The 21867-nt window shown below is 41.1% G+C and overlaps 2 protein-coding genes across 4 annotated transcripts in view; both read right to left on the bottom strand.

Moving 5' to 3' along the window:
• VPS39 (VPS39 subunit of HOPS complex) overlaps window positions 1-8761 on the bottom strand; it is a 31289-nt gene extending 22528 nt beyond the window's left edge. The window contains exons 1-5 of one of the 2 annotated variants that reach the window (XM_054971436.1): window positions 8601-8761; window positions 3998-4063; window positions 2294-2320; window positions 1845-1909; window positions 1157-1199 (exon numbers count right to left, since the gene is read on the bottom strand). In XM_054971436.1, coding sequence (XP_054827411.1) covers window positions 1157-1199; window positions 1845-1909; window positions 2294-2320; window positions 3998-4063; window positions 8601-8673 — 274 coding nt within the window. In that variant the 5' untranslated portion in view covers window positions 8674-8761. The remainder of the gene's footprint in view (window positions 1-1156; window positions 1200-1844; window positions 1910-2293; window positions 2321-3997; window positions 4064-8600) is intronic. The other variant, XM_054971437.1, reaches the window with a different exon arrangement.
• A 5364-nt stretch (window positions 8762-14125) lies between these two features.
• TMEM87A (transmembrane protein 87A) overlaps window positions 14126-21867 on the bottom strand; it is a 32744-nt gene continuing 25002 nt past the window's right edge. Inside the window, exons 15-20 of one of the 2 annotated variants that reach the window (XM_054971360.1) lie at window positions 21681-21784; window positions 21076-21149; window positions 19415-19476; window positions 18360-18412; window positions 17524-17554; window positions 14126-16312 (exon numbers count right to left, since the gene is read on the bottom strand). In XM_054971360.1, coding sequence (XP_054827335.1) covers window positions 16271-16312; window positions 17524-17554; window positions 18360-18412; window positions 19415-19476; window positions 21076-21149; window positions 21681-21784 — 366 coding nt within the window. In that variant the 3' untranslated portion in view covers window positions 14126-16270. Of the gene's footprint in view, window positions 16313-17523; window positions 17555-18359; window positions 18416-19414; window positions 19477-21075; window positions 21150-21680; window positions 21785-21867 lie in introns of both variants that reach the window. The other variant, XM_054971359.1, reaches the window with a different exon arrangement.

Genomic DNA, 21867 nt, shown 5'->3' on the forward strand with positions numbered 1-21867 from the left:
TTTCAAAATTGAAAATAGACAATTATTACATCTTAAAAACAAAGGATGAAGATTTTCAGAAACAATTGTGCAAACATTTCTTACTGCCTTGCTGAATCAAAGGTAACTGTTGCAAATTTATTTATACCATGCTTTTCTTCCCAAAGGGCACCCAAAGCAACATATAACATTGTTTGCCTCCTCCATTTCATCCTCACAACAATCATTCTGTAAGGTAGGTTAGGCCGGGACTGTATGATAGGCCCAAGATTACCCAGAAAGGCTTCGTGGCAGAACAGGTATTCAAATCTGTGTCCAGCGCCTGTTCTCACACTCCAACCTTTTTGAGCCTGAGGGTACCTTTGGAATTCTGACACAGGGCGGTGGGTGCAACCACAAAATGGCTGCTAGGAGAAGTGAAGCCAATGATAAAATATCAGGGAGTGAAGTCATGCATCACCCTAATTATAACTCTTAAAAATTTCAGGCAGAAGCTCTGTTTAACAGGATAGCTTTTAAAATGAACATATTGATTTAAATATTGTCTTGCATACACAGCTTCATTGAAGGTAAGATCCGTAAGCATGGTGGCAGGTGCTGCCAAGGAACTTTAAAGAAAATCTGTACAACCAACCAGATCTCCAATGGCCAATCAGAAGCCCTGCTAAGCAAAATCACCACCTGCCCCTCATTTTCTAAAAACACTTATTGAGTGCCAGGAAACGTGTTGGCAGCTGCCATGGCTTTCACATGCTCCACGTTGGGCAATCCTGCTCTAACCACTAGAGAACACTGCTTCTCAAAACTGTGGTTAAATTATTCAGTTGCCAAAGAGAATACTTGTTTGTGGGCTAAATGATGAAAAAGTGCTATGAACTGCTAGATACTATTTTCTTCAAGAAATCAGATATAGTTTGTTTTAAGAGCTCATTTTAAAGTTATTTAATAAAATAGCTTTTAAAAAATCCAGGTACCAAACAGGTAATTGTGATACAATTTCCTATACCAGGATGCACAAAAATGTTCCACATATGCTGGAAGAAAATTATAAAGAAAAAGGTTGCAAAGAAAAAGATGCAACATAAAACAGTAAAACAGAAAATCATGCTCAGCCAACCAAATGACTCCTTGCCTCAGAACAGAAGTGGCTCAAAACTGGAATAGTTATTTTACTTACCTAACAAACTAACCAAAATCTTGAACTGGGACACAACATGAATCTAAAAAAGAAATATTGTAAATGAGCTGCATTCAAAGCTTTGCTAGTTATTAAATTTAGAAGGGAATTGAAACATCTGACTTTTATGTAGACTTCCTATTTCCTCCTAAGTGATCCTGGCTGGTAGCCATAAAATACATGATAAAGTGATTAGACCAGCAGGATGGAAAAATTTACAAAACACACATTTCTGTTATTTTTCACAAAGGGGCTCTTTCCTTTGTCCTTGCAGACTGGCTTTCTTTTCTCCAAACTGTAGACGGAACTATATCTTGTATCTCTTGGAGACACTTTTGAATGGACAGATGGCTAGAAGGAAAGGCGTTTTTTTTTTTTTAATCCACTGTATCCCTCACTGGTCTTTCACTGAACCTGATGACACCCCCAGATGTTTTTATCTTCTAAAAGTAGGGAGTGAGGGGGTCATCACTAAACTGCGTAGTGTGTTGTTTCACACTCAGGACAGTTCCATATGTTACTTTAATGCTGGCTTTTTTTGAGGCAATTGTAACAAAAACTCTTAGAAACCAAGGTCAACCACACAACTACTACAAGGGTCAGTTGATCCCAGTCAAATGACACCTGGCCTTCAGGTAAATGTGTCCTATGCCAGAATCTTAACTGCACCCAAAACTACCACACCCACCTGCTGAATCTTCTTTGAGAAGTTCTTGTGTGATTTCTCTAGTTTCACTTCAAACCTGTTGCAACCTACCAAATAGCAAAGGGAATTTAGACTAAATATATACGTTTCAAATTTACATCCAACATGTTTTTTTTTAATCAACCAAGGCAAAATTTCCTATAAAGTTCTTTTATCAGTTTAGAGGAGCTGCAAGTCTCACAGGTCCACCTGAGGATTGTAAGAAATTGAGCAACTGCACATTACAGCACCAGTAAACCAGGCTGCAGCCTTTTGATCTTATTATCAGCTAATTAACAAAAGATTTTTTAAAAAAAATCAATTCTAGCAAAAAAAAAAAGCCCCCAGCACCCTTTATCTAGGCCAAATACCAGCAAATCCAATCTCTACAAAGCACAAATAAAAACACTTCACCATAAGGGTTTAAAGGAGAGTGATGGATACAAACTTACAGCCACTTTCTGATGTCGCAACCTCTCCTGATGTTGATGCAAAAGGGGGAGAAATTTACCAAGTGAGACAAGAGCAACTCAAAACCAGTATGATTTGTCTGGAATAGATAGGCTAAGGTGATGATAAAATTAATTCCTCTTGAGATTCTCAAAGAATCTCACCTCCCAACAAAACTAGAGCAATGAGGTTTCTATAAGGAAGCACTGATGTTATCCAAAAGAGGAATGAACTGCAACCTCACTCTCCGTTTCTGTAAGTTTTCCGAGGAAAGACTTAGTATGCCATTTCCCAACTGGTGCTCAACATACCCTACTCCATCAGTTGCATTCATCAGCATCTTGAAACTTAGTTATGTGCAACAGCATTTTCATACAGTCCAATTTATTTCTCTTATTGTTCCATACTCTCCCCTGCCTTTTTGTCTTTCCCTTATCTCCCCATCTTCCTTTTCAAAATGTAAGCTATAAATTTAGACAGATCAATGAAAGGATCCATGAAAGCAATCCACAGTGTAAAAATGTATGTTACCATGTACCAAAAACAGTTCTTTTCCAAATGATTTTTCAAAACAAATTAATCAGAACTATTATGTTAGGATGTTCTCACAAGACCACTTTACTGACATTGAGAATACAAGTCACTTTACAGCAATTCTTTTACCTCAGAAATGGTTAAATGAATGTTGAATTCAACTAGTCTTAGAAAAACACACACTGAATCTTGACTTAGGATAACATAAGGACAATATCTAAGAAATATGACTGCTAGGTGCAGGTGTGGTCAGTAATGCAATAGGGCGCTGGCTTTCCCATTCTAAATCACTTCACAGTATGACATTTTATACCCAATTCTAATACACTGCGAAGCCCCATAAACCAAATGGAAGAGCATACACTTGAGTTGGTATGTTTAAAGCACAGATCCCTTTTATGTATACCAGATACCAAAATGAAATAAAGAAAAGGCTGAACTTCATGCTAAATTGCTCTCCAACTGGCAACCTCAGGCAACAAGCAGACCAGTCATTGAAGATAAATCTCTCAAATCTCCCTCTTACCACAGTGTAGAGCAGCAGGGTATGAGTGAATACAATTGTTATTAAGGACATGCTAAGTATACATTTTTATTAAGGACATGCCATGAGGGGAATGGGCTAAGCCACTTGATCAATGCCATGGCCTTAATCCCAAACTATCACACCTGAATGTGCAGCTGCTTTTGAATAAAACAGGTGATATCAGGAGACCTGATCACACATCAGCTGCATGTTGTGTAGTCAAACACTAAACTCAGGAGACCTGTGTTATGCCATTGGGCTGGTTATTATGATTCAATTGTATATACTGTGAACCTACGCATGGAGCGCTATCACTTCCAAACAACTGTTGAACTAGTTGAAACACAAGAGCTACACAATCAAAATTTGGGTTTTTAGAATTCCTTATTTTCATGAGAAAAGCCATGGCTTATATGTCTGTAAAATTAGAAATGCTATTTGGATCGTATTCCCACATTAATACTATCCTTCAGCACTTATGGCACCCAAGTGAGTCTGAGGCTTGTGCGTGCACCCCACCACCATGTGCACAAAAGGAAACTGAATAACCCAATCCTTAGATTTAATTCAGCAAAATTGCTCTAAGCCATCAAGTCACCGAAAAGCTAGAATACAGCAATGTTTGGCTAAATCTTGACGAACTTACCTATTTCTTTTCGAATTGTGTAAAGGAGAAGATGCCCTTGTTTTGTCCCAACTAGAAGCCATTCCTCTGCAAAGAGAACGAACATTTTATCTGTACCAGTAAGATCCTGCTTCTTTCATTCAATCCCTACAAATAGTTCTAAAGTAGCAGCCATTTGTGCCCCATTGTCCCCTTAGGCACTTGTGGAGTATATGGACAATTCCATCCACTTTTTATACAAAGTGTTTGCAGAACTCCGTTCTGTGGGTTTCAATGGAACTTACTTCAAAGTATGCTCAATTAGGAATCCTCTGGCTTTCATGTAAAATGTTTTCCCTCATCATTTTCAAGAGCAACATGAGGAAAAGATGAAAGCACTGCAGCTGAAGTCACAGTAATGCACTGGTGTCATCTCAGTGTTATCTACTCATCTTATTTATGGTGGCTGAAACGCAGAACTGTTGTTTGATGCAGAGAAGGGTAGAAGGTAAAAGTTCGGTCCAGACTACATTTTCTATCACTGTCCCCCACCACTACCACTGCAGCCCCCTGCAGCCCCCCCCCCCCCCGCTTCCACTGCAGCTCCAGGGTGACAGGCACCCTGAGGAACGACATGGGGGTGGGGGCAATCTGCTGCAGTGGGAAGGAGAAATTGATGTAAGTTGCCACTTAAGTTTGGATCCAACCCATAATCAGAAGGAGCCTATTCACAATCTCTAGAAAGTAGCTACTGAAAGTGAAATATCAAATTAAGTAAATGGTTATCAATTTTACTATACTTATAGAACATGCTGAAGACTAACAGTGCAATCCTATGCAGAGTTACTCCAGTCTAAGACCATTGAAGTCAATGGCCTTAGACTGGAGTAACTCTCCATAGGATTGCACTGTAAAATAAGGAGCTAATACCACCATCCTTTTCCCAAACGTTTCCTGAGTATTTAGGTAAGACAACTTAACTAAATGAACAGACATTGATCTGGTTCTAGATACACAAGTCTCATTCAACAGATTCATTCTCTATTTAGCAAGATGTCCAAGTTTGTTCACTGTTTGATGTTAATAATGTATGCATTCAGATTGTAGGTTTCCAAAAATCCTTTCAGAAATCAGGTCAATTGCATCTCCAAAACGCCCCTCCCAACCATATATTTGATTTTAATTGAGTCAGCACAGTATTCCACTGCCAATTTATGGCTATGTGGACCATGAAATATTACCGTCAACTATATCCTGCGTCTTTTTTTCCAAAGCACATAATGAAGTGTATTTAAAATGTAATTAACTGTATACGTGGAAAACACATCCAAGTAGTGAAAAAACCCCACAAGAAGCATATATGTTATCACCTACTGTACCATATGCACACATTATAAAGCTGTGGCTCACCACAGCTTCTGTGAATGTATGGACACAGCGAAACAGACATGTGGACAATCAGTATATCTAAAAATCTACCAGCTTTTATGCTTTTTATCCTACTCAGAAATGCTTCCCATACAGGAAATCCTTAATGTCTGATACGGCACTATGTCTCATCTCTTCCTTCAAACAGATCCAGAGTTACATACCCTCCCTGTTCAATCCCGTATTTAAGTGGTCTCAATCTACTTATGTTCATGTTTACATAACCTTAAGAGAATTTTAAGGAAAAAAAATTCATAGGCATTTTCTTCTCTGCACTGATACAGTAGATTACAGCAAACTCACTAGTTTTAGTCTACATAGGTTCCCACATCAAGCATTATGAATTTCAAATGCATCACACATTACAAAATTCCTACTTAAGCAGGTGATGAGTAGAGCGACTATGTTGCCTTACGTACTATCTGTTGTCTTAAATATGTACTCCTATGAGCTACCTGTGCTTCATGTGGTCCAATGTCAGCCCTAGAATTGCTTATGTTCTGTTTCAGCATTTCTTCAACTCTGTATTGGATTCTTACTAATGCTATGTCATTGTAAACTTGTGTTTATTTACCCTGTGGCATTGTTCATGGAAATATCCTTGAAATTGACTGTACTGTTCTCACACTGCGTAATCTGCCTTGAGTCTCAGTGACATAAATAAAATAAACAAATAAAATAAATAGGCAGATCCAGTATAGTCACGATGATCAATTATATTTATATAAATTGGCATGTATCTTTGAATTTCCTCTCCAGACCTCTCTCCTCATTAAAAAAAACCTAAAATAATGAACAATGAGCAATGCTCTTACTCAGATTTAATAAAATAATATCCAATGTTTAAAAGTGAACCTCTCTCAACCTACCTGAACAACCTTGTGAAGTGATGGGGCGGGGGGAGGTTGTTCTGGAGGTATCAATATTAATGACAGAAAAAGACAAGGCTGAAAAGGGGTTAAAATGGATATTATATGATGTTAGCCTGTTGTGTGAAGTCCAAGATTTATGAACTCTTTAACTGTTCATAAGACAAATATAGGAATCATCCTGCCTAAAAATTTTCATATGATTCATATTCTTGCATACAGTATTTTGTATCCTGTGTACCTCAGAAGTCTACGGATCTTCATTTTTCCACCACAAGTCAACCCCATTATTTTGTAAAACTTCCAAAGAACATTCACTTAAACAGGATCTGTACTTCAGGATCTACTCTCAAGTGTGGCTCCTACAAGCACATTCATCACATTTTTTTCAGACATTATCATCCTTCAAGCATCTTCTGTAACATTTTATGAAGTCCTAACAAAGCAACCACACACATAAAAAGGCAAAGACGGGATCAATAAATATTCAAATGACCAAGAGGGGCAACTCACAAGTGTGAGGTGGGCTCCATTTTAGATTAACCCTTTTCATACACTCTTCTCAAACTGTAACAGTCCACAAATACTCATTTAACTTTATACCTTGGAATCACTTAAAAGTGCAGCCCCACTACAAATGTCTCTATCCAAATTCCCCGGTGATGCAGTATAGGTTTCAAGCTGCTGCCTGATGGCTGTGGTCAATTGACTGAAAGTGAACAAACTGGAGCTGAACCCAGACAAGACAGAAGTAATGCTGGTTGTGAAGGCAGAGATATTGAAGGATATTGTACTCCCCACCTTTAATATGGTTTAGTTGACTCTTGCAGACTCTGTTAAGAGCCTAGGGGTTATATTGGATCCAGCATTGCTACTAGAAAAGCAAGTTAATACAGCTGCAAAAATGCCTACAAACTCAGACTAGCCCAGAAGATAGCCTCCTACCTTGACACAGCTGATCTGGCCACCTGGATTCATGCCATGGTAACATTGAGACTAGGCTACTGTAATGCACTCTGCAGAGGTCTCCCCCAAAGTCAGCAATTCCAGTTGGTGCAGAACACTGCAGCTCAATTATTACTAGGAGTTAGGCAGAGTATGCATATTACTCCTGTTTTGCAGTCACTCCATTGGCTACCCATCAGTTACTGGGCTCAGTTCAAAGTTTTGGCTATCACATACAATATGAGGACCTTGGTTCCTCATATACATGGGCCTACCTCTTTCCCTATGCTCTGCTATGGCAGCTTCGCTCATTCAAACAAGGCTTTCTGCAGGTACCACTCTGCACATGGGCAAAATCAACAGTTGCTTGTACACATGCATTCCCTACAGTGTCCCTACCTTATGAAATGGGCTGCCTAAAAATCCCAGGAAGGTTCCCACTCTCCTGGTTTTCCCCAAACTGTACAAAACCAAATTCTTCAAGAGGGTGTTTTTTTTACACTGGTAATAGCTAGTACTCTAAGGAAATGATTCAAAGGAAACAGTTCAAAGACGTTTTGATAAAAGGACTGTAGACTATGCTAGCATGCACTGTCTGTTACTGTTAAGTATGTGGGGTTGCTTCCATAATTGTTTACTGTCATGTAAAGTTGCTTATGTTTGTTTCAGCTCTGTATTGGATTTCTGCTGGTTTTCAATTTTTTGCAACCTATACCCTATTGTAATCTTTATCAAATGTTCCAGCTGTTGATTGCATTAACTTACACTGTGTAATCCACCTTGAGTCTCTGTGAAAAAGGCAGACTATAAATAAAGTAAATAAAAGATAATAAAAATATTACACTTTTTTTGACCCACCTATCTAATATATGATGGAAAATCAAACATCTGCTAGTCCAAAGCAGGATACATCTGGGATTCACCACTGATCGTGATCACTAGGCATACATACTACCTAGCATCTCCACATGTTTACAGACACTGTATCACAGGACACAAGTCCCTGCTTACAAACACAAGCACATTTGTCACACAAAATGTGACGGCACCTTGAATGTGCATACGGTATTCAAAATCCCTCGATCTGAAACCGATAAAACGTGCGCTTGTCATTAGGAAAAGAAAAAACGGTAGTTTTGTTCGAACTTTTCTGATGCATGCTGACGGATGAACCAGGGGCACTCAATCCACTTTAGTGACTACAAGGACTAGTTAATAGATGGCAATTCTTCCAGATAAACTATCACGTTGCAAAAGGAGGTCATGGAACTCATTTAATAAATCAGGAAGAACGAGGGGCAGGCAAGAGAAACAAGTCAGGAAGCGGCGCCCTTGCAAAGGATTGGCCTCCCCCAAGAGCCTCTGGAACGGGGCGCCCGGCACCCGACGAGCCCCTCACTCACCCCACGCAGCCACGCAATCGATCTGCAGCGGCAGCTTTTCCAGAATCTGCACTGGCTCGAAGGCGTCGTGCATGATGGCGGCCAGCCAGGTCCAGGCAGCCCCCTCGGCCCACTCAGGAGGACTCGTAGACCTCAGCCTGGACCCAGCCGCGGCAGCCACTTCCGCGCAGCCCAGGCCTGCCGTAATGCTTCCGGCTGCCTCTTCACTTCCGCGGCCAGGCTCCACCTTCAAGAAGCCCTCGGAGCCAGGCCTCTTCCACCAACGTCGCCCGCCCGCCTGGCTTTCCCCCGCCTTTTAATGGTTCTTCCGTGGGTGGCAAGCTGGCCAGGTTTTATCCACTGCTTTATAGCATTATCCTTTATAACGTCATCAGGCTTTCAGAAATACGAACACAAGAATACCTCGTGCACTACCCGCCCCCCCTCCTCTATATCTGACCAGTTTCTCTTTTTGCCCTCCATGCATCTGACGAAGAGAACTGTGATTCTCGAAAGCTTATGCTACAATAAAATTGGTTAGTCTTAAAGGTGCTACTGGACTCTTTTTAATTTTACATGACCTTCTGAGACTCCTGTTTTTCTCTATCTACCCATCCCAGTCAAAAATCGTCAGCTGACGGTGTGGGCTCTAGGGCAGGCCGTTCACAGTAAATCGAGGGCCCAATTAAGATCTAATTTTGGGTTCAAAAATAAGTGCTCTTTCGGAGAAGGCTGCCCCTAGAAGATCAGAGATCCAGAATCTGAGGAGAAACGAATAGTGGAATTTCACAGGGCAATCCTAATCAGTGACACCCTTCTAAATCCGCTAACTGCTGGTAACTAGATTCAAGATGATAACCATTTCAAATGTCTGACCCACTTAACATATACATTCAAAATTAGCGAAAGCTGGTTGAAACCATTCCTCTTTGTCAAGGCAGTTGTCAAAGAAGATACACAGCATTCCTTTTTACTCATCTTTAATCTCTATAGTGTTAAATGTGTACTTGGTAATAAACTTGATGCCATACAACGAGGCTTTCTTCCTATTTAAATTCGGTGTTAGTCTAGACAATGGATTGATGCTTAAGCTTGGGCAGAGTAACTGTTCTCTCCACCACAAGAAAAATTGTGAGTGGGGGGAGAGTTAGCATCTGGTAGACACCAAGATGGGGGAATCCCAACTATATTGGCTATTAAACCTGTTAAAAAACATAGGTAATCTATTCAGGGACACAACATCAGGGTTGCCATACTGGTGGATCTTTTTTTGGCTGGGTCATCAAAAGTACAGTACTTGTGCAAACTTTTTCTTCTACCACATAGGCTTTTATGTTGAACTGAGTAATTGCAGTTGGGTACTATTTAAACCTGAAGCATGGTTGACCCAAGTGAACAAAATGAAGTTAGATAATCTAACTAAAGTCTCATATTCTGTTTAGATGATCTTTGTGGCTGGAGTACCAAACTATGTGCTTTTCCTGATTCTTTTAAAGAACTTGTATTGATCAGAATCATTCAAATTAGCTCCAAGTTGGAGACTGGTTGTAATAATATTCCAGGCAACAGTTGCATCTACTGTACATACTGACTGTGATTATATCAACTTCATACCGCGTTGAATGTCTAAAAGATCTTGGGCATTCTGAAAGCCACTACTGGCACTTTTGATTCATATCCCCCTTGGTTATTGAAATAAGGTAAGCAGCAGATTAGTAAGACCCTTGTATCCATGATAAATCAGTAAGTGATCCAGATCATTTTCCCTCACAAACTAAAGGGGGCTTGTTATTCATCCATTACTTAAAAAAAAACGCTAGAGAAGAATTTTGTGGCCCGTTATCACCTAGTCTCTAACCTGCCCTTTCTGGGCAGGATAATTGAAAGTAGAAAAAGGGAACCTCCAAGCCTTCCTGGCTGGCCCATCTACTCTAGACCCTTTAAATCAGGTTTCAGACCTGGTTATGGAACTGAGATGGTGTTCATAGCTTTAGCTTATTATCTCTATCGGAACCTAGACAAGGGGTGTGCTTCTCTGTTGGATCTATTTGCAACCTTTAACATGGTGGATCATGCCATCCTGCTGAGACAACCGGATTCAGGAGAAATCAAGGGATGAACTACAGAATGGCTTAAATTGTTCCTTATGAACAGAACTCATAGGGCTGCTGTCAGGCGTAGAACCTGTCTGTAGAGTTCCACAAGGCTGTTCAATCTCTATGTAAAGCCCCCGGAGAGATCATTTGCCGTTTTGGAGCTGGCAGCCATCAATTTGCTGACACCACTCAGCTCTGTATTTCTTTGTCTAGACTACCTGAACCAATGCCTAGTTTATCACAATGCCTAGTAAATCACAATGCCTGTGATTAAATGGATAAGATTGAACAAAATGAAACTGAATCCTGACAAAGGCAATACTGGTTGGGAAAGCTGAAGTTTCAGAGGATATTGCACACCCTACAAGTGATGGGGTTAATGTGACCCTTGTAACAGTTAAGAGTCTGTGGGCTATTCTAGACCCAGCATCTTTGCTAGAGAAGCAAGTTAATTCAGTTCCCAAAAAATGCTTTATCTGGAAGTGGGACCAACTTAGAACTGCCCCAGACTTAACCAAAAGTTACAGGATGTCCACTTGGGAGCCAGAAGACAGTGGCAACATGGAGAAATACTGGAACAGAAGCAACACAGTAGGGGCTTTTTAAGGTCCCAACTCAACCACAGCCAAGCTAGCCAGGACAACAGCAGTACTAAGTGCTACATCAGCAGTAACACAGTTTAGGCCTTTTAACACCCCACTTCAGTCACTGCCAACAGCTGCTGGCAGTTTAGTCCAGTTAGGACAATGGGAGAGAAAGAAGAGGCTGCAGGTGCTGCCCAAGATTCCCTTGAGGTCTCACAAGACTGCTAATTTTCATGATACTTCAGGGGAATTGACTGAGCATGTGCAGCCTCCTGCACTAGCTATATAAGAGGCTTAGAAAGAACCCAGTGAGGTGGATAAGTTCTCTCTCTCCCTCTCCAGGCTGTGCAGGAGAGACCCAGTGGAGAAGCAGATGAACCACATGCTGCAAACCCCCTTCTCTTTTCCAGTTCTGAGACTCTGCAAGCCCAAGCAGAACAAAAAAAAGGTGAGATGGATACAGGAGCTGCTAAAGGCAGGGGTATGGATGCCCCTGAATAGACATGGGCACGATCTGAATTACGATTTCAAAAAAACCCCGATTTTGGCGTTTGCGCCATCGTGACTCAACTAATCAGTTCCGTCCATGGCAACCGATCCAACAGTCGGGGGTTTGCTTGTTCGGGACTTGATCAGATGTATCGGTTTCTGTTCGGAATTGCAGACACTGGCACCAGTAATTTATTCCCGGGGCAACGGAGCCAGGGGAATGAGCTGTGTTTGTCCTCCTTCTGTCGCCCTTGAAACACGAATGGAAGCCCAGCTTTCCTTGATTAGCAGGCTTCCTTCCAACCACAGAGCAGCAACCCAGGGGAGGGAGGGGGAAGGGGGTGTTCTGAAGCCATGGGCACAAAGGAAAGGCAAAAGGCAGCGCGTGAGGCTGGGAGGCCGCCCGTGCCGTTCGTCTTTCCCCAGGACAAGGTGCGTGTGGGCAAGCCAGCTGCCCCTTGTCCTGGGGAAAGGCAAAAGGCAGTGCGGGTGGCTGGGAGGCTGCCTGCGTCGTTTGTCTTTCCCCAGGACAAGGGGCACGTGGGCAAGCCAGCTGCCCCTTGTCCTGGGGAAAGGCAAAAGGCAGCGCGGGAGGCTGGGAGGGCGCCTGTGCCGTTTGCCTTTCCCCAGGACAAGGGGCGGCAGGCAAGTCGGCCGCCCCTTGTCTTGCGGGGCAGCTGAACGGTGCGGGCAGCCACCAAGCCACTTGTGCTGCCGCCAGCTCCGCAGCGCACCAGGACAGCCAGCTTGCTGTGTGGGCGGGGGAGGTGACCCAGGAGCGCGTGCGCGCACGTGCAAGATCCTGACTACGGTTGCCCTGGGCGCTAGCAACCGTAGATCCGGCCCTGGGAATGTCCCCTCCCTGAGGGGAGGCGGCTCGTTGCCGGGTTAAAAACTTCCCCCCCTTACTCTAAGTGTGTGTGTGTGAATGTCTCCTCCCTCCCTGAAGGGAGGTGGCTCATCGCCGCCTCCCCCTGCCCGCCGGGCCTGGCAGCCACTGCCACCAACCACTGTTCCTATATCGCTGGAAACAGCGGGGCGCCCTCCCACTTTGGCCTTCCCGATTCCGGATCGGAAATGGGACTTGATCGGTTAGAATCGGTGGCCTGGGTTCGGCAGCGGCCCGGATCCATGAACGGCTTAATCGGTATTTTTGGGGGGATCATGCCCAGCTCTACCCCTGAACCTCACATACTTTCTTCTATCTTTACTTAGCCTGGATGATGTCTCTCTACTTTTACCCAGCCAATGTACCCACTTGGTTACATGCAACAGTAATATCAAGGCTAGACTATTATAATGAGCTCTACAGGGGTATGCCCTAGAAGTCACCTTGGAAACTCCAGGTTGTGCAGAAGATCTTGGCTTGTTTACTATTAAGAGTGGGGCAAAGTATGCATATTACATTAATTCTATAGTCACTTCATTGGTTACCAATTATTTCCCAAACTGAAGGTGCTTCTTCTCCTATACAAAGGCCTTAATAGCAAATAATTCATTTATCTACAGGACCACCTTTCTCAATATGGTCCACTTAAACAGTTTTGCTGATCTGAGAAAAATCTCCTGAAGGAGCCACCCTACAAAAGGGTAAAGACAACAGTGGTCCATACCCAAGCTTTCCACTAGTTCCCCAACCTAGTGGAACAGCCTGCCTGATGAGGTAAGGAAGATTCCCACGCTCTGATCTTCTTGCATAATGTGTGAAACAGAAATGATCAAGAGGACATTTTCATGGAACAGAGATTCTACAGGAAAGATGCTTTTTATTTAGATATTTTTATTTAATTGTTGTGAAACTTTTAAGCAACTTTTTCTTCTTCTTTATACTGCATTAGTCACTGGATGTATTATACTGTCTGCACTTCAATATTTCTCAGATCGTGAAATCCATTTATACAATTATTCGTCAGATTGTGAAATTCAATTTATGCAATGTATGGTGGTAGAGTGTTCTCATCTGAGTTGACTTGTGGTGATCTCTGGTGGGGTTTTCATGGCAAGAAACTAACAGAGGTGGTTTGCCATTGCCTGCCTCTGCAACCCTGGTCTTTGTTGGTTTCCCATCCAATTACTAACCAATGTCGACCCTGCTTAGATTCTGAGATCTAACGAGATTAGGCTCACCTGGGCTATCCAGGTCAGGGCATGCAATGTATTACACTGTTTTATTCCATTATTCTTTGATTTGTATAATCTAGTTATATTACATTGTATACTGCTTGAGGTGCACTTTTCGCATTGTCTTTGTAATCTCTCTTGAGTCTCTACAAGGAAAGGCAATCAATAAATGAAATAAAAATAAACCCTAGTGGAAGAAAAAAATGTGTCACAAATTTGAAAGCGAAACTTAAAATCAGAAAGATACACTTAACGGTTAACTTCTACCACTTTAAGAAAAAAAGAACTTTATTTTATACAGAACAAAAATTTACAACTTAGACCAAATCAAATGAAAAAAGTGCCTGTAAAATTAAAGGAAATCAATCCCATTACCAAACCACTTATACATACAGTTAAAACTAATTTGGAATGCAGAATTTAAGCACTGGAACTTCTAAATCTCAGTCAAAATCCAAAATTTCAAAATAATTTAAATTTTTAACTAGAACATGATTTTCATATATGCTCCAGGTGTTGCTGGAGAGATTAATATACCAGATACTGGGGATAAAACTCAAATTTCGGCATCCAAATTTGAAAATTTCAGATTCAAACACTATCTGCCCATTACTTCCTAGAACTCTTCCAGAACTGAAATATCCCAAAACGATCATATTTATTCCTGGAGAACACTAGGATAAACTGAAATTGTTCCTTTGGTAATCCTTTAATATCATTCCAAGGGCAAATTCCATTTTCTGAGAAGTCTCCCTCACAAACTTCTGTGGTATTTCCCCATAAAATACATTTAAAATGTGCAGTCATGGACAGCTCATGAGGAATCTGGGGCTTCAGGGGGAGAATTAACTGGGATGGGATTGAATAGGGTAAATGGTGTTCAGGGAATGTGTGACAGGATTCACTGGGCCTTTTTGGTGGGGAGGGGGAAAGGTTGTCAGGTGCTACATGGGATAAGGGAGTGCATGTACAGAAACTGTGCTTGTTTGGTTATTTAGAGAGCTGCTTATTTGAGAACTGCAAAGGGACAACGGATATTCAGATCACATTTACATGAAGAGCATGTGCAAATCAAGGACAGATGAGTCTTATGTATGCAATAATTCAGAGTAGGCCTCCACAAACACAGCTCGCTGAGGGGCTGGATAACACCCCCCCCTTTTTTCTTTTTTTTTGCTGTCTACTTGAGATGTCAAAAACAGAATATGTTATCAAGCACTTGGCAAACCATGATAAAAGGCAAGTGGGTGAGTTGTACAGGACCAGTTTAGTTTGACTGAAGTGAATTTGTGAGACTATGCCATAGATTCCAAAACCATACTGCAAAGGAAGGATAGGCATGGAGCTGGTCAAGGATAGTGAATAGGTGCTGGGGTGTTTCATTAAATCACATATTGCTCTGATTTGGTTAACTGCTCATGCTCACACCCCATTTCCAGCGATAAGATACCAGAATATACATTAAGAGTTCAGTAATCGCTTCCAAGTAAAATTTAAAAATTTTAAAAAATCATACACCGTAGTGTGAATAAAATTGCACTTGATTTTGCTAAAACCATTAGGAATCATAACTTTGCCAAATACTTCCCTTGTGACACATGTTGACTACTTTCTGTAAGCAAAAACTCCTCTTCCAATCCAAAGCTCCCTCCCTTTCCCAAGCTAATATCGCAGTCTTCAATCAACAACTGCTGTATCCAAGAAAAATGAAAGGCACTGACCCTGATTTACAGTTTCTAGCAGGTTGCATACACACTACTGTGTGCAAGAAACTTGTGTAGAGACGGTTGATGTTGCCAGCTCTGGCAGTGCAATCCTCAGTGGGGAGCAGAGGAGAGATGGGACTCAATCTCTCCCTCCCCTACCTACAGCCCCAAATGCTGCATGCAAGATTTACTGCCATGTGCAGTTCCTTCTCATGTGTACAGATTTCTGGCAACTGTCTGCATGCCAAAGCCTACTTTGGTGCATGGATCACCCTTACTGGTTTGGGAAGAAACCATCCATAACCCCTTTCCTGCCTCTTCTTTGTTTAAAATGTGTGGAATTTAGCTGTAATATTGAATTAATAGTTCCTCAGGCAGTTGTAAAAGTTTTAGTTTCACTTAAATAGTTTAAAAACAACAGAACGTGCTGTAATAAAAGACATTTAAATTGTTTTAAAAAACCAATTTTCAGTAACAATTCAAATTCAAATGTTTTCCTAGATTTACCATCAAGTTTGTCATTCCCTTCCGTAGTGACCTAAGTAAAACGTTCTCTCTCTGAGAACAATGTCCAACTCCAGAGGTGAAGGTTTGCAGAACACATCAGAAGAATGCAGCACTGGAACATTCTAAGGGAGACAGAAGTTTCTCCCTTTCTCCAACTGCAGGAAGTCTTGTCCTGCAATTTTCCCCTTTCACTCCATTTTGGATCTTTCAAAATGTGTGATCATTCTTTCCTGGAAGATTTAAAACAGAGATCACAAAGGTTAACATTCCACTTCTAAAAAAATTGTTACATTATTGTTGCCTTCCTTTAAAAGTACAAGTGTTATTTAAATAACTGCTTCTTTCTTGAAGCACAGATATGCATAGATCTTGTTCTCATGTTCACTTTTGGCACGGAGAAGTCAATATAGTGATTTTTACTAGCTGTTTTCATGTGATTTGTCACCAGCTGTTTCTTCCAAATGTGCTCCTTTGTGGTCTGAGTTAAAATTATCAGATCCTAAACATTGAGAACTAAAGATTTCCACAGGTGAAAAATAGGAAATCTGAGCATATCAGTTCCTCATTTAGGAGAACTATTTGCAACACAAAAATGATGGGCAGAAATCAGTAAAGGTATTATGATGTTACTATGTTTAAAATAAGTCACAGCGTCACCATACATGTCTCAGTTAAGAAACTGCAGCATGAACTCAGCAAACAATAAAAACAATTAAAACAGCTTGTAAAAATACATATTATAAAAACAATCAAACAACAATTAACAAAACACCAAACCAATTAAAACACACAAACAGGAAGGAGGGTCATTGAGGGAACACCAAACAAAACAAATAAGTCTTCACCTGCTGGTTTATATGTTTAGGATGCATACAGCCACATTCAGAACTAGCCTACTGGAAAATATTTAAGGCATGTGTTTTCTTTCTCTCTCTCATCACCCAGACCAGCCTTAGTCTGCCTTATCTGCCTGTCCTAATTTCCTAATGTATCCGTTTCAGAACTTTCTCTTAAACTCTACCACCCTCAGTTGCCTGCCCTCAAAGAATTCTGCCCATTCTTCTTCTCCACCCTTATGTTTGGAACTGGTGCCATCACTCTCCTCCAATCCCTCTTCAGAAAACCTTTGGTTTAACCTGTTAGTCCTCATTCTCAACTAAAAAAAAAGTTTAAACATGTTTCTCTTATACTGCCCTCCTATGATTGCAGAGGGGTAGCCACACTAGCCTGTTGCAATGAAAATAACCAGGAATCATGTGACAATTCAGATTAATACTGTATATACAGTGTGTAATTAAAATCTTCGAAACATATTTATCCATGTTTATTAGTAAACTGATGCACTAACTAGAATCCTGAGAACATTTCAGTTTTAAGTGAATGAAATAATTTCCTGTCATCTAATAGAACCTGAATTGTTCCTGAAAGCTCATTTACTGACCTCATCTGAATCCAGAAGTGCCGGGAGAGCACTGCATTGGAAAGGGAAAAAAGACACACAATATTGACTGGAAGAACTAATTTTGGCAATTATTATTAGTATACATAGACAGGTGTAATGTTTTACCAAATAAGTTTCTGACTACAGTCCAAGTAAAAATTAAAGAAAACCTGTATTTGCTTAATACACTAAAAAAAGGAAGAAAATTAGCTATCATCCCTTATTCCCTCTTGACTGGCACCTCACCTTTGAGATGAGCAAGAACGACATTGGCTAGAGCAGCAAGTTAAGTGCCATCACTGCAGCAACTTATAAATCAGACTCAGAATGTACATTGGGACTGGTAACACCCCATAGGTAGAGTCCAGAACGAAGTCCACACCCAATTTTAGAATGCAATATTTCCCATATTCTAGAAATCACATTTATTTCCCATGTTTTTGTTTCAAGTACATCTGTTTTAGAGCCAAGCTATAAGTGACGTCTGACACAGGTGGACACTTGTCAGCTTACCTCAAGTTTTGATGGGAAATGTAGGTGTCCTGGTCTTACAGCTTGGCTCTCCATTTAATTGAAGTTTACAGAAACTCCACACACACACTCAGCGGACGGGAAGGGGGGCACCCGGTGAGAGCCCGACCCCTGCACTTCCCTCCCGACCACATGTTCTCCCTCCCAAAGACTGCCGCTCCGTAAACTTCAATTAAATGGAGAGCCAAGCTACAAGACCAGGACACCTACATTTCCCATCAAAACTTGAGGTAAGCTGACAAGTGTCCAACCTGTGTCAGGCGTCACTTGTAGCTTGGCTCTTATTGTCAACTACATGTACTTACACATCAGTTACTGAAGAAGGAACATTCTCTTCTACCCATTTCAGGTCATCTTCCTGCTTAAGAAGGAAAAAAAGAAATTGAGGTTGTCGCAGACCCTTGCCTGATAGAACAAAGAAAGCATGAGGATTTCTGTAAACATGTTGTTATGGTTGTAGCAAGAAATATAGAACTGTTGCTGGATTTGACCAAAAAAATCACAGATTTCTTTGTACACAAAATAAATCTTTGGAATGAGCTGAACAAACAGATCACAGGTTTGAAACAAATTATTTCCATGGGAAATTCATTCTAAGCCTAGAGGTGCTAAACTTCACACCTTAAGAGAACAAATAAAATGGGTTTGATGCAGTCATGTGAGTTTCATGTAATTAGGCCTGTGTAAGGTAGCCACACCTAAAACACCTCTGAATCTCTTGGACTTGGGTTGTGTGAGACTATCTAATCTTTTTGAAAGTGCTTTGGTGAAAAATCTTATAAATGGTATTTTATCTTTTAGATTTAAAATAGGATAAGGAATGATGTACATACTTATCTGTTTCTGATTTTGACATAAGTGTTTTTTATCGCTGTGATTCTTTTATATCTGAAAAAGGCCTTCATTGATAATTTCAAATGTGATTAGATTGATTTTAAATTAAAATCTTAGATGGCAACATTGAGTGATTCTTGGCTGAGATACAAAGTTTTCACTTGACACCTTGAATAAACAAACTGTTGACTTCGGTTCAGTCAGAGGGCTGTTAGCCTGTGATCAGACTAAAGGAGACATTGGTCTTCTCGGTACAACCCTGTGGTTTACTGGTTAACGCATTGCTTTAGAACAAAGACACCATCAGTTTCCATGTGTCTGTTTTAAAAGGAATGCTTCTCCCGTGGCTGGGATAATACTCTGCAACAAAGTTACTGAACAAATGTTCTACTTGCAAATGATACTGTACAACTACTGTCCATATCCTATATATACGGCGTTCCCCTACATTAAACACTCCATCTCTGCCAATGCTAGCTTTGCTTTCCTTGCACCACATGGTCCAGATGAGAAAAATCAAACTTACTGCTTTGTGGACTTTAGGATTTCCATTTAGTTCTTGCTTTGAACTCCTCATTTTCATTCCTTCTGCAAAGGATATCAAAAGGAAGGAAAGTGCATTCAACTTCATCACCAGGAAGAGAATGATTAAATGAAATATAAAATAGCTGATCCCCAACATTTTATCCCATCATTATGCACAGAAAAAGACAAAAAAAGACAGAAGCTAGTGAACTGGCCTCAGGGATAGGGAAGCAATTTCTGGGAGAGAAGAGAGGCAATGTTATCCCTCAGACCACCACTGCTGATCAACTGACCTGTGAGAATCTGAAGGTCAGGCTCCACTCTGCTCCTGCTTTGACCTGAAGCAATGGTGGCTTCTATAGCCTTAAGAAAGTTTCCCCAGACTTCCAAGCTGCTTTCGCTTGATTGGAGGAGCAAAGATTAATCTAGCAACTTGAATGGCTGAATGGAGGCCCACCAGGCAAACCTGGAGTACAGCCCTTCTCCAGCCACTCAGCACACAGGGAAGCCCACAGCCTGCCTACCACCACAGGCATGCACATGAAAGCCATAGCAACAACAGCACAAATAAGACTGACAAAAATTACGTGGGTAGTTAAATGATCTTGTCTACCTTTACACAAAGCACCTTTTTAATAAATGAAGGACAAATACCCTTTGCAATCCATCAAAAAATTAAGTTTGGAAGATGATTAAAACAGTCACAACTTCACGTGAGGAAGAGAGGACCCTGTTGTCAGAGAAAGCACCACAGCTAGCAGAATGGATCCTTAGGATCCAACTCTATGTTTTCAACTTCCATTCAAATTCCTGTGCTATATACAGGATGGTGGAGTAGCTGATAAATAAATCGTATATAGGCCCCAGAAACCTAATTAAAGGATTCCACGTTTGGGCCATTAGCAGAGTCTATCGTTTGGCATAGGAAGTGTGATTATAGGTAGTTGTGAGCTGGTTCTGCTGGCTGGTGTGTACGCAGGAGAGAAAATAACAAATCATACACTTGTTTTATATTTAGAAAAGAAATAAGAGTTATTTCTTGTAGGAACTCCATACTCTGATAGGAAAGGAGGAGAGACAGATCCTAACTACTGGTCTAGTATAAGGATGGATATGGATGCCAGGACAAGTCCTGCATCCATGCTTCCAAGACGGAGGGAGGAGAAGGAGAGAGAGATTGCCTGGAACAAAGCTGGGAAGAGGAGGAGTGAAAGGGAGGAAGTCAGGAGGAGGAAATCCTGAGAATAGTATCTACGTAACAAAGGATAGTCAGAGCAGTAAACAGAAAACAGAGTGCCCTGACCTCTCTATCTTTCTAACTCTTTGGTTTGTCCCCTTCTGAAACCTGAGGAAAGGGGACAGCGCTGAATCATCCTCTTCCAACAGTAGCATGTGAAATAAACTGTGTCACTTTAGTCCCTTGGGGCAAAAACACATGCAAGGAAATCATCCTCAGCAAAATTCTTGGAAGCATAAGAAAACATGCGACCCTGGGGAAAATAAACGGAGCCATTACCTAATTATACTGACACTGAGAGGGATCAGTGATCATGCAGAAAAGTTTATAAAGCTAATGTAGTTGCTAAATGTACTGCAACCATTTTCAGCATTACCCATTTAAGATGGTATGGTATTCATGAAGCCTAAGAATTTCCTTCTTACCAAAGCTTTCATTCAGCATTGGTTCTTTCTGTTCATCATCTTCATCTTCCTCAGCCAATGGTGAAAAAGCAAATCTTTTAAAAAGACAAAAATAAATTAAAAAATGTAACAAGTACACTAGATTCTGTGAACCTAGGCATATCAGGAGAGGGAGGCAGGAAGGGTTACATCAGTGCTTAGTTCTCACAGTCCCCTCTTACATGCCTAGGGTAATGTCGATCACCACCTTGGGGTCAGGTAGCACTTTTCCCCAGGCCAGTTTGGCTAGGGATCTTGGAGGTGTTTTGTCATCCTCTAGGCATGGAGCAGGGGTCAGTGGGGGGGGGGGGAGGTAGTTGTGAACTTCCTGCACTGTGCAGAGGATTGAACTAGATGATCCTGGAGGTCTCTTCAAACCCTATGATTCTTAACAGCTGCTCTGCCAAAAAAAACCCAACCTATAAACGTAAGCTTTCCTTAATAGTGGTCACAGGTCTAAACAGGAGGAAAAAAAGTTACTGGGTACCAAAAAAGACCAGGAAGTACAAAATTACTGAGTGCTAATTGACCTAAAGGTTGGTCTCAACAAGGTTACTCTTTTAAAATTAACATACAGTGTTCTATACCTCTGGTTGTTGGCCGATGGCCTCCAAAGAACCATGATGACAAAAAGAATCATTGAAAACAAAAGCCTCCATATGGCATCATCCACCCACAGCTCCTGCCAATCCTATTTAAAAGAAAGGTGAAATATGCAAAGAGAGAAAGAACCCATTTTCTGTAGATAAAAGCAACAACTTTCAGCAAGTACCA

The sequence above is a fragment of the Eublepharis macularius genome, chromosome 2, assembly GCF_028583425.1.
Source record: "Eublepharis macularius isolate TG4126 chromosome 2, MPM_Emac_v1.0, whole genome shotgun sequence".
In the NCBI taxonomy this organism is placed as follows: domain Eukaryota; kingdom Metazoa; phylum Chordata; class Lepidosauria; order Squamata; family Eublepharidae; genus Eublepharis; species Eublepharis macularius.